A 13,032-nucleotide genomic window follows, 5' to 3' on the forward strand; every position below is an offset into this window, starting at 1 on the left:
AAGCTCTTGTGGCAGGTAACTGTGCATCACACCTGGAATGCCGTCCTGCTCCCCGTCATCTACCTCACGGCGCAAGTGTGGATTCTGTGTGCAGCCATCGCTGCTGCTGCCTCCGCCGGGCCCCAGAACTGCCCATCCGTCTGCTCGTGTAGTAACCAGTTCAGCAAGGTGGTGTGCACCCGCCGGGGCCTCTCCGAGGTCCCTCAGGGGATTCCTTCCAACACCCGGTACCTCAACCTCATGGAGAACAATATCCAGATGATTCAGGCCGACACCTTCCGCCACCTCCACCACCTGGAGGTCTTGCAGCTGGGCAGGAACTCCATCCGGCAGATAGAGGTGGGGGCCTTCAACGGCCTGGCCAGCCTCAACACCCTGGAGCTGTTCGACAACTGGCTGACGGTCATTCCCAGCGGGGCCTTCGAATACCTGTCCAAGCTGCGGGAGCTCTGGCTGCGCAACAACCCCATAGAGAGCATCCCCTCTTATGCCTTCAACCGGGTGCCCTCCCTCATGCGCCTGGACCTGGGGGAGCTCAAGAAGCTGGAGTACATCTCCGAGGGGGCCTTTGAGGGACTGTTCAACCTCAAGTACCTGAACTTGGGCATGTGCAACATCAAGGACATGCCCAACCTCACCCCTCTCGTGGGGCTGGAGGAGCTGGAGATGTCGGGGAACCACTTCCCGGAGATCAGGCCTGGCTCCTTCCATGGCCTCGGCTCCCTCAAGAAGCTATGGGTCATGAACTCACAAGTCAGCCTGATTGAGCGGAATGCTTTTGATGGGCTGGCCTCGCTGGTGGAACTCAACCTGGCCCATAATAACCTCTCTTCCTTGCCCCATGACCTCTTCACCCCCCTGAGGTACCTGGTGGAGTTGCACCTACACCACAATCCTTGGAACTGTGATTGTGACATTCTCTGGCTAGCCTGGTGGCTTCGGGAGTACATACCCACCAACTCCACCTGCTGTGGCCGCTGCCACGCTCCCTTGCACATGCGAGGCCGCTACCTGGTGGAGGTGGACCAGGCCTCCTTCCAGTGCTCCGCCCCCTTCATCATGGATGCCCCTCGGGACCTCAATATCTCGGAGGGTCGGATGGCGGAACTTAAGTGTCGGACTCCCCCCATGTCCTCTGTGAAGTGGTTGCTGCCCAATGGGACAGTGCTCAGCCACGCCTCCCGCCACCCACGGATCTCCGTCCTCAACGACGGCACCTTGAACTTTTCCCACGTGCTGCTCTCAGACACAGGGGTATACACGTGCATGGTGACCAATGTGGCGGGCAACTCCAATGCCTCGGCCTACCTCAACGTGAGCACGGCCGAGCTCAACACCTCCAACTACAGCTTCTTCACCACGGTCACAGTGGAGACCACCGAGATCTCGCCCGAGGACACGACGCGCAAGTACAAGCCTGTTCCTACGACGTCCACTGGTTACCAGCCGGCTTATACCACCTCTACCACGGTGCTCATCCAGACCACCCGTGTGCCCAAGCAGGTGGCAGTGACCGCGACAGACACCAACGACAAGATGCAGACCAGCCTGGATGAAGTCATGAAGACCACCAAGATCATCATCGGCTGCTTTGTGGCAGTGACCCTGCTCGCTGCTGCCATGCTGATTGTCTTCTATAAACTTCGCAAGCGGCACCAGCAGAGGAGTACAGTCACAGCCGCCCGGACAGTTGAGATTATCCAGGTGGATGATGACATCCCTGCGGCGGCACCTGCAGCAGCAACAGCAGCTCCGGCCGGTGTATCAGGTGAGGGGGCAGTCGTGCTGCCCACAATTCATGACCATATTAACTACAACACCTACAAACCAGCACATGGGGCCCACTGGACAGAAAACAGCCTGGGGAACTCTCTCCACCCCGCGGTCACCACTATCTCTGAACCTTATATCATTCAGACCCATACCAAGGACAAGGTACAGGAAACTCAGATATGACTCCCCCCCCCAAAAAAAAAACTTATACAAATGCAATAGAATGCACACACACACAAAGACAGCAACTTTTGTACAGAGTGGGGAGAGACTTTTTCTTGTATATGCTTATATATTAAATCTATGGGCTGGTAAAAGAAACAGATTATATTAAAATTTAAAAAAGAAAACTCAAAACAAAACTATTTTCTAACTTGTAAGTTCTATTTAAAGGGGGTAGGGGAGGGTTACCTTGGGAATGTTGTGGGGTAGAAGTCACAAGTCAAGTTGCTATGTGGCCAGAAGGGATTTCTGGTATACGGTTAAAACTGCTAAGATAAAACCAACTTAAAACACCAACAAACATCCCTAAAGAGTTAGGGTGCGGGCTGCTGAGGGGTGGGGTGGGGGTAGATGGAATCTGTCATTTTTTTTTTTTAGAAGATGCTTCATAGGACCCAGGACTACCCATTTCTGTAGACATCTTTCTTAGGCTGAGAGCTGTCTTTGCAGATTTATCTTATTTAAACAAAAAAAATTCCAAAAAAAAAAAGCACTAAGAATTTGTACTATGCTTAGAATGTTGAGAGGCAATAAATTTTTCTTCTGAGGCCAAGGGGAAGACAGATCTGTAACATGGTGTTTTAAACAGGAAAATCACCGAAATTCAAATGAAACCCTCAAGGGACTGAGGGTGCGCACCCCTGTGCACAGGTCTTCTTGGTTTGTGCACTGGGACACCGCACGCCCCGCCTGACGGGAGTGCGGAGGGAAGGAGCAGAGAAGGAAGGGAGCTGGCATAGCTTGCAGTCAAATGCTTTCACATTGTACCAGATTCCTGCAGTTGGGCTTAACCCACTCTGTGCAAGGCATGTGTCTATTCAGGGCTTCCCAGGTGAAGGAGGCGGCTCCTGAAGGGGCCTGGGGGTCCCAGAGCGGGATGGGAGCGGACAGCAACAGAGAAAAGGTATTCACGGGAGGGCATACATCAGCATAGTGCCATGTCCACCTGTTGTTCCCAGCATCTGACAAGTGATTGTCGACAATGATGGCATTTGATGATTTTCTTTTATAAAGGGTTTGTTTGTTTTAAGGTGGAGAAAGGGAGGAGAGGCCGGGAGTGGGAGGCTTGGGGGAGTGGAAGCTTTTCTCATGCTTGTGATTTGGTGACTATTCTAAATGCTGATTCATTAGGGATTATTACGGCTGATGTCAATGGGTTGTGGTGATGGGTAGGGGGGCAGAAGATGGGGAGAGAAGAAAAGGGGGAGACAGAGAGGGCACAGGCTCATTTAAAGTGATGAAGCCTTTCCTTACCAAGGATGCTTCAGAAAAAAAGATCTGAAATCCACAGTTCGAACAAAGTGATGCACACGCACGCACAGTGAGTTGGCCGTGGAGTCCTGTTGAATGTGGCACAGTGGGGCAAAAGCCTTCCCTCTCCCAGGCCTGCCTCAGGAGGAGGGGAGGAGAAAGGGTGGGCGTGGGTGGGGAAGGCAGAGATCTCTGTTATGCTGGTCCATTTAATGATGTAACTTTACTTATTATTTTAGCTTTAAAAGGAAATAAAGGGTTCAGATTTGAAAGGGGGGTAGGGTGGGGGGTGGGGAAATGCCAACAAAAGAACATTGATTGTAATGTGAGAAAAGTGTATTTTTGTATTTTAATAAATATTGTTCAATTTTTAATTCAATGTCCCTAAAGGGTTAAATTGAGTAAGACCCTCAACCTATAGCTTCTTATAAGCATTGACCGAATCATTTCTATATAAAGGAATAAAGTGGGGGGAGGACCATGTTCAATTTCTTTTAAAAGTATGGGAACACGTTGAAGCTGTCAACCACTTTTCCTTAGCTTAAATAAAAGTACCCCGATTCTAGTGCACCTTTCACAAGCTAAGTGTGTTAGTCCCTGGCTCTGTTGAGGGTAGAACCGAATTTCCTGTGCCCTGGAAAAGCGGGGGAAATGGGTCAACCTCAGCTCCTGGGACCCAGCCAGGAGTTAAATGCCACCTCAGCAGAAGCTGCTGGTCAGACAGCACCAGCTTTACTGGGGGGACCCTGGGGGACTGGGACTGAAGAGGACTGCAATAATGTTGTTAGGATGAAAAGATCCCTCTGGCAGGGCTGCTCCCATTCTCTGGGTACTAAATAAACAAATGTGTCTCTCGGTGGTGGTGGTGGGTGTCGGTCTCCTGATGCTTAGCTGAGGGGTGTCATTCAGGCAGGCTGCCTGAACTGGGACCCTGCGTCTCTTCAAGCGCCAGTATTTATACTAATGCAGGGAACCGGGACTGAGTGGGTGTGATCTCCCTGGCACTGAACAGGGAGAGAGGCGGCAGCACTTTGCAGCAGTTGGCTAAGAAAGGGCCAATTTCTCTCTCTCTGTGTATTTTGCTTATACAAAATTTCTGGGTATCCGCGTTTGTGGCAGCATGTATGCATGGGCTCACACTTTAAGAAACTGCTATTCATGTTTCTAGGCTACAATGATGCGTTCTCTCTGCCTGTCCTCTGCTACCCTACCCCCAATAAAAAAGAGAGAAAACTGCAGCAGAAAAAAGGGTGGGACTTGGCTAGGACCAGCTGAAAAATGCAAGAAATCACCCCCTTTCCTGGTGCTATAGACACAACTCAGGCTATTTATTAGAACAGCTTCCCAGGTACACATTCAGAGGTGATTGTGAAGGAAGGAGCGGCCTCAGAAGCAGAGGGTGTGGAGCCCATTTCCTGCCACCCCTGCTCTTCCGACAGCTCTCTGGGCAGTCAGGGAACTATGCAGTTGCTGTGAAATGACAAAGGCTTGGGGGCTGAATAGACATCTAAGGAGAGAGGTGAAGAAACAGGCCTGAGACATTCCTGGGGAAGAGTCCTAAGAACAGATGCACCTGTCCTGGGGGTGGGGCATATTCAAGCTCTGGAATGTAAGGGAGAGGTGTTTTCCCGACAGGATATGGTTCACGGGCTTGAGTGTCATTAGAGCTGTTAGGGGGGTTCCTTTGCTCACTGGGCGTGCTCCCTGACCTGGGCACTGGTTCAGCCTCTAGAGCAGCAATGCTCCTTCGCCATGGTGTTGAGTATGCCCTTCTCTGTAGCAGGCACTTGGGTCAACTTTTCAGAGAGGGGTCCCCTGAGCACCGAAAGTGCCGCCTTTAATGCTAGGCGGGAGACTCATCCTTGGCCTGGCCAAACCGTAGGGTTTGTTACCTGAGAATGGAACATGGGTTGGCAGCTTGCTGGATTGGGACAGGGGGGTGGGTGTGGGAAGAGTTACAGCAACATGTTAGAGGGAAAAGAGCGCTGCTGATTATATGGAGTTAGGGAGTTTTCGTGACAGAATTTTTTAAAGGCCGTGAAAGACCATGTAGTCTAATCCCTTCACATTTTATAATCAAGGAAACGGAGCCCCAGAGCAACTGAATGATATAGTCCAAAGTCACACTGCTAATTAGGGGAAGAGGTGGGATTGAAAGCCAGGTCTCCTGACTCCCCAAACCAATGTGATTTCTCATTCAGGCTCCCAAGAACATATTTCCTTCCTGGCCAATATGAAAATGGGACCTTCCTATAGATACTGCTGTGCTCTTTTCTCCTCCCTCTTGGAGCTGTCCAATCTCCTTTGAACCAGCTCTGCTGAGCGGAATTCTGACCACAGGGGCCCCAGAGCTGGCCCAAGGGCCACGTGTACTAAGGAGTTGGATTCTCAGGACTACACAAAATAGCTGCCCGATTCTTAGGTTCAATGGCAGACAGAAACCACAGGAATCCCACAGAGGGCAACGACTGCTAGGTAAAAGGTAACGCAGACAAGGCTGGGTGTTCACAGTGGAACGATGGCTTGGTCCTCTCCCAACCTTGGCCTGGGAAGCTCTGCAGAGTAAAGGACTGACAGAGGTCTTAAAGCACCTCTCAGAGCAACTTGTGCACAGTGAGTGGTTTCTGCTTGTTTGGCTGAACAATGAGACTGTTTGGGGGAGGCGGGGGGCTCCTTAACTCTTCTCCATTGCATCTGCCCTAGCCCCAGCTCTAAAATCATGATCTGATTGCTACTCCCATAATCTGCTCTAGGACATTTTATGACTCTCTGGTCATAAAGCTGCATCCTATTGGCAGTGAGGGTAGAGGAGACAAACTAGTTTCTAAGGCCTAGGGACACCAGCTTTATCATGGCTGTTAACAGAAGGCCAAGTGGGCTTCACTCAGCCCAGGCTACTACCTCAGGGGCCAGGGCCTGCAATTATGGCTCCAACATTTTACTGCAACAAAATTAGAGAAGAAAAGGAAGAGAAAAAGAGAACATTTATATCCAAACATATGTCTGATTTTATCTCCTCTGCTGGCACTCAGTGCTCCATGCCATCGGCTAATGCAGGCACTGTTCACGCCATTTCGAAATCCTGCCTCAGCTAAACTGCAAGGCACTTCTGGCTCAAAGCACCTCTCTTGGTTTCTATCCATTCAGAAAGCACCCTTTCCCCTGGAGGGGGGAAGAATGGTTTGGGCAGTGGATTACGGTTGTTTTCATCTTTGCTTTATATTGAGATGAAGTGAATTGCTTCTTGGAGCAGGGATAAAGGCTTCAGGAAGCAGATCAGTGAAATATATGTATCTGCAAAGCAATACAGCATAGTGCTTGCAAGTACAGATTCTGGACCTGGTCTCCCCAGGCTGAATTCCAGCTCTATCACTTACTAGCTGTGTGACTTCAGACAAATACTCATTTTCCTCATCTCTAAAATGGACATAATATTGGTGTCTACTTCAATACTTCGTAGCTTGTTGTAGGAATTAAAATTTGATGATATTACATAAGGGGAAGACCAACTGACCAGCCTCCATCACCACCTCTATTATTGAACCTCATCCATATCCAAAGAGAGAACACGCCTACTGGACTAGTCTAGTGAGGGGGGATGGTCACCCAGAAGTCCTGGGGAGCAGGACAGCACTGTCTACAAGCCCAAGCACTGTGGGAAAGATGGGTTTACTTTTCTTCTTTGTGCTCCGTTCTTTAATTGAGCGCTTTAGATGACCCAAGGCACTGTCCTAGCCCAGGAACAGATTACCTTTCCTTCTGGCGAGTCAGGAGAAAAGGTAATCTGTTGGTGATGGTGCACAAGCTGAGAGCTGGGATAGGAAATACTACCAGAAACCCTGGCCGTTGCCAAGAGGGTAATAAGCTTCCTAGTGTCTTCTCAGATCATCTTGTTTCTTTATCGGGGTGCTTTACCAAGGGAGGTGGGCCCATGGAGGCACCAGGAAGGAGAAAGGAGCACAGAGAGGGCTGTTGGGGCTTCAGAGCAGTTTCGGGGGGCTTGGAGGAAAGAAAAACAAGACAGGAGAAAAAGCACCAGAATCTGAGCAAATGAGAGTGGAATGGAGCTATGTGGCAGATACAGAGGCTAAGGGGCTGCAATGCAGTTCGGGAGGAAAGCCAGGGAGATTCCTCTGCCCTCACAAACAGGAGGCTGGCAGGACCCTGGATGGGGGGAGGACTGGCAGTGTGAAATTCATGTCATGGAGCAGAGGAGAAGAAAGGCAGGGAGATCAACTTTCCAAGAGAAGCCTAAGAAAGCAAGCATTTGATTTCCTAATGAGAGGCTAGAATTAGATTTTAGCATGATCACAGGTTTCATCGTCTGGAACATGCCAGCTTTGCTGTCAGTACTTGGGCCAAACCACCTACCCACGACAGTCCTGTTCCCGAAGCTGGAGGCTGTCCACTGCTGGGCAGGGGGCGGGAGATGCTGGAGGCTGTCCACTGCTGGGAGCAACCCCTCCCTCAGGGCTGTAATCAAATTCTGTTCCTGACAGACTCCCTCCTTTCTAAGAAGGTACAGTCATGGGAGAGGAGAAGAGGGGATATAGCAGCTCACTGTTTATCCACAACAAGAGTATTATTTCGGTGGTGGTGGGGGGGTTGTTATATAAATTATGTTTCCCCATAAAAATCATGACGACTCTGAGTTCGGTGCTGCACGTGGACCCTGGCAGTGAGTCAGAGAGACGAGGCCGGGGCCTGTGGGGGATAGCCCTGAGAGAGGAGGCTCTTTTGGCCAAGGAAGGTAGCATTTGAAAGGATGGTGCTGTCATCTCTAGCTTAGCCCGGTAGAGATTTCTGGACCTGTAGTAGGGAAGCAGTAAGGCTGAGAGACCACGCTAACGCCAGGTTTGGGGATTGGATGGACCAAAGTGGTACTTAGCTTTTCAGGTTCATCCATTCTGTGTGCCTAGAAACAACACCAGAGCCATTACTAAAGTTGAGATTAATTACTAAATACCAAAGGAACAGCCCTTGATCTACTTGTTTTTTTAATATCCATTCACCTGCTTATATCTCCCATTAATAAAAAGCACACCCTCCATTCCTTCTCCTGTCACACTTCCCTACTCCCGTGTGTGTCCAACTGTCTGTCAAGACAGGACCAAGGCTGCCCCGCAAGATCCTTCCATTCTAGAAGCCCAGTGGCTCTTTCTTCCTTTTCACAGTCCTGTTTCCTCTTCTGAGGCAAGTCCTTAATCTGTAGTTTCTTATATTTCACAACCCTGGTTTCCCTGTCTGTGCAGGTGGGGATGTAGTCACCAGATAAGCCACTCTACCCGTTCCATGAGTCAGCAAGGATGACGGAGATGAGCTTTCGCACGCTGTTCCCTGTGCAAAGTTTGGTTTCCTGGCCTCAGGCTACTGTTCCCCAGGCTTCAAGGCCCAACCCACTCACCCAGGTTCATTAAGGACACTCAGACAGGTCCTCCTACTCAGGTTCCACCCTGGAGGTGAACTGAATGAGCTGGAGGCAGTTCCCTGGATAGTGCCGTGGTGTCTGCAGGAATGCACAGCACATCCCTCGCGGCAGGCCCATCACAGTGCCAGACATGGAGCCCAGGCCTCAGATACCGACGGCCTGTTCCCACAGCCCCCCAGCTGCAGTGGCTACAGTGATAATCTATTACCACTGCAAGAAGACTTAATTTCTGGACTTAAAGGAAGTCGGATAATACTTTATCCTATTAGCGTCTGCCTGTGTGAATTGACAATGGCTTCCTTCTGACATGACAGTGTATTCTTCCCATTCATCTCTTAAGGGGATGAGTTGGGGAAGTCTGGAGTTAAGATTGGAGGGAGGGCTGAGGAAGAGACTGCTAAAGGAACCAGAGGAAGGGCAGACAATTTTTCAATGGGGAATGGGGAGAGGAGGCTTAGAGGGATATGGCAACACTGAGACAGCTCAGAGAGCAGGCCTGCATTTCATTCGGCTTCCTTGTGAGGGAAGTAGTGCCAGCTGCTGGGTGTGTTGTGTGCACGTGTACAAGGGAAAAAGGTTCTGAAGTCACAGAGGAGAAAAGCGCGAGAGAGGACCGGACTTGGCCTATTCCGTGTGCCTCTGGTTTCAGCTTGTTGGGCTGCAGAGTAACTTTCCCGTCCTTTAATCCCTCTTCCGCATTCCTGTTCTGAGTCCACACCGGCTCTGACCAGTGGGATCAATGTCAGCTGAGGGCCCCTCCGCATCACCTGTGTGTTCTCACAGCTGGTCGACCTGGGGGGCAGCTGAAGACAGATTGATAGTTTCCAGCTTCTGACTTCAGGAAGGTGGAGACAGTGAAGGGAGTTTCCAAGTTAATTCAGAAAATCTAGGTGAACCCTCTTATTTTATTTGTGAGGAAAAGGAAGCCCAGGGAGATGTGACTGCCAGTGCCCGTGAGCTGGTGGTACTGGGATCAGGTCTCTGGGTTCTCAGCCCAGCACCAGCAGGGCTACTGAGACTTATAACGGCAGGGGGCGCCACTGACAGAAGCTACAAGGTGACCAGTGCCCCTGGAGTCTGCAAACTGGTGCCATCCCTTACTTTTTGCTTCCAGGGAGGCAGGGAGAGGAGCGGAAGGCCTTTCACGCCAGTACTTTATCTGGGCTTCACACTCTAAACCAGATGGTGGCCACACCTGACTTCCCTCAAACAACTAGAACTGAGAAATCCAGCAACTTTTCCTTCTCTTCAACTACGAATGTTCCAGGGCAGGGGAGTTCTGATGGCTGCCCAGCCAGTAAACAAATTAGAAGGGGCATTTGTGGCTGAGGCCACCCTACCCATCTCCATAAGAGTGAAGAGCTGTAAAGAACAGGTAGAAGGAAGTTCTGCAGAAGCTCAATCATGTCAGAAGTCCGTTCAAGGTCAAGCTGACTACTGGAGAAGCAGGAACGTCTTCCCTGGTACTGTAAGCAAGGAAAACCTCAGACACCCTGGGCTGACTCGGGGGCCTGCAGCTAGTGAACGCCCCTTCCCCCATCTCAACAAATCCTCTCTAGGGAAACGACAGAGTGGCCCTGGCTAGAATTCTATCACATACATTTAATTAGAATCTGTCTCCTTCATGATGGTTTCAAGCGAAGTCCCAACAGAAACATTCTAAAAAACAGCCGCTTGCAGCCAAGGATCTCTTTTAACCAAGTTAATTTAGCAGAAATTGGCCATCTTGGATGGGGTGGAGTTACCTCTCTTCTCAACTTCAAAGCTGGGAAGAAAGGGAGGTGGGGAATGCAGAGAAATAAAGAGGAGGGCGGGGGCTTTGAGCAAATGAGTTTCCGTCTATTAAGGAGCGGTAATTTCTGCTAGCTCCCCTAGAGACCGGTCCCCTCCAATAATGGCCTGACACTAATGATTCCCACTCCTAAGCAACAGCCTGTGTTCTGCTGGTGTTGAGCTGAACCGTGCCAGAGAAATTCCCTTTCTCTCGGAGGTACTGCTATTCTCATTACGCAGGAGAGATTACCAGCCAGGAGGATGTACTCTTGGGAAGGGGGACAGAAAGATCACCAGAGAATGTACCTCTCCAAGACTTGGTGCTGCTGATCTAGGACAAGAAAGGCTGAGAGACAGGCTAGAGGTTAGTGCTAAGAGGAAAGGGCAGACACTCTGAATAGGAGGGCGAAGACGAGAGAAAGCAAAAGCTTAGGTAACTCCTGTCTGACTCTGTGACCCTGTGGACTGCAGCCCGCCAGGCTCCTCTGTCCAAGGAATTCTCCAGGCAAGAATACTGGAGTGGGTAGTCATTCCCTTCACCCAGGGGATCTTTCCAACCCAAAGGAAGATCTCCTGCATTGCAGGCAGATTCTGTACTGACTGAGCCACCAGGGAAGCCCCGAGGAGTTGATAAACTTAATGCAAGACTGGCTGGGAGGCAGTGGGAGGTCATGGGGCTCTGGGTGTGAGTTAAGCTCAGGCATAATGGACAAAAACCGCTAGCACCTGAGGAAGGCAGCAGGGTAATATGAAAAAGCTGAGTCCATTTCAGGTCCTTAAAAACCAATCACGTTCAGGGCAGAAGCCCAGGCATGTGGGCTAACACTGAAACTGGGGTGATGACTGAGACCGCAGTGTCAGTGGGGGTGGGGGAGGGGGGTCCTCTTGTCTTACCCTCTCCCTTCTCGTACTCTGAGGCCAGTGGGGAAAGTTAATGCCACCACGGCTCTAGGTACTGCCGAGGCTGCTGCCAGCAGGTCTTGAGTCAGGGGCAGGGAGTCCCCTTATTTTGCCCCCGGTGGCTTCCCTGTGATGGAGACGGACTGCTTCCAGCAGGCAGCCTGGCCAGAGAGCCTGCAGTGCAGACAGATGCCTTGGGCCGTAATCAGGATGGCGAGACCCTTTATGGTGCTGCGGCTCGGCTCTGGGGCAGTGCCAGAGCGGCAGGGTGATGTTCCTCAGCCAGATTCATTTCCCCCCAAACCTCTTCAAATATGTGGGCCATGGAGAGAAGCAAATTTAATTAAATTACTGTGTTGTGGGCTGCCCTTCCTGGGCAAGGGCTAAAAACGGGCTCCTGCTGACACTCAGACCCATCTGTGTGTACAGAGCACGCGTTTCTTTGTGCTTGGCTGTCAGCAGCTGGGTGGGGTTGGCAGTGCCCACCGCTCGCCCCGGTGAGCCGGCCCCTTTGCCGCAGCGAGGCAGAGTCAACACTGATGCGGCCGCGGCCCCGTGCGGCTCCGCTGACCTTTTCCTTTCTACTTAAAAGATGACTGAGCGGCACTCCCCCTTTCTCCATCAGTTCCTTTCTCCTCCAACGCCTCTCTTGCGGACACCCAGGACTTTCCCGGAAGGCAGTGCCCGAGCCGCGCCAGGGAAGGAGGAATGAATCTGCAGGGAGGTGTGATTCAGAACAGGGCAAGGCAGGGTTTGTTTAGCTTGGCAGGAGATGGAGGGGTCTCCCTGGTGGATCCTTCGGAGTGCCACTTCAGCAGTTCCCCACTGGCAGCTCCGTGCTGGAGATGGAAACGTGCTCAGGTGCCAGAGCACAGCAGCATAGCTCTCGCCCCACACCACGTCCCTGCTTGGGCATCGCGGTGGATATAGAGCCTGACTGTCACACACATGGGCAAGGGAGCTCAGTAGCAACTCAAACCTTAATATGTGGAAATCAACACCCTGAAACAAACGCTGGCTGTGCTGTTACCCGTCAGCCCCCAAGGTCATTTCATCTCCCTTCTGGAGGTTCGGGACTTACCGCTCCAGCTTACAGAATACCACAAGGGTAAAGAGTTTGTCCCCAGTAGAGCTGAGGCTGGGAAATGGACTGAGGCGGAATCAGGTGTGCAGAGTTGGGGACACTGAGGGACGGTGGTGGTGGGGGGCGCTCCTTTTCATTTGGAACAGAGACCCAGGAAGACTCAGCTGGGAAATCTCTTCCTTACCTGTCCCCAGAGAGAAGGGCACCATCTCTCATGCCTACACTTATACTGAAAGCCACACAGAGCCTGAGAGGGTCACCTTGTGCTGGGGCAGCAGGAACCATCTAGTGGGCAGCTTGCAGCTGTACTTATGCAGCCCCCGTAGGCCCGGGACATCATGGCATCAAGCAGACGCCTGGATGATGTGGGCTGTGCAGGCAGCCCTTTTGGGCCCTGGCTCGGAAGGTTTACAGGCAGTGCCGTGGTGAGTTTGGAGGACAGAACCTCCCCACTCCAACCTCCAAGCCTCTGAACCTGTTACGTGACAAGGGGCTTGGCAGCCAGGGGATGGCCGCACCCACTGGAGCTCTGCTGCCCTCTGGACACTGCGCCCCACGGCTCCAGGGCTATTCTCCTGCGTCACCAGGGGGGTGGGGTGGG

At 51.6% G+C, this 13,032-nt stretch overlaps 2 protein-coding genes across 3 annotated transcripts in view; one reads left to right on the top strand and one right to left on the bottom strand.

Annotated features, from left to right (window-relative positions):
- The window catches only part of LRRC4 (leucine rich repeat containing 4), an 11,478-nt gene extending 532 nt beyond the window's left edge, over nt 1–10,946 (top strand). For both annotated transcript variants that reach the window (XM_010831718.1, XM_010831719.1), the window contains one exon: nt 1–10,946. In XM_010831718.1, coding sequence (XP_010830020.1) covers nt 1–1,956 — 1,956 coding nt within the window. In that variant the 3' untranslated portion in view covers nt 1,957–10,946.
- SND1 (staphylococcal nuclease and tudor domain containing 1) overlaps nt 1–13,032 on the bottom strand; it is a 421,950-nt gene that overhangs the window by 61,943 nt on the left and 346,975 nt on the right. The gene's annotated exons all lie outside the window — the stretch shown is intronic.

The sequence above is a fragment of the Bison bison genome, unplaced genomic scaffold, assembly GCF_000754665.1.
Source record: "Bison bison bison isolate TAMUID 2011002044 unplaced genomic scaffold, Bison_UMD1.0 scf7180017864530, whole genome shotgun sequence".
Taxonomy (NCBI): Eukaryota; Metazoa; Chordata; class Mammalia; order Artiodactyla; family Bovidae; genus Bison; species Bison bison.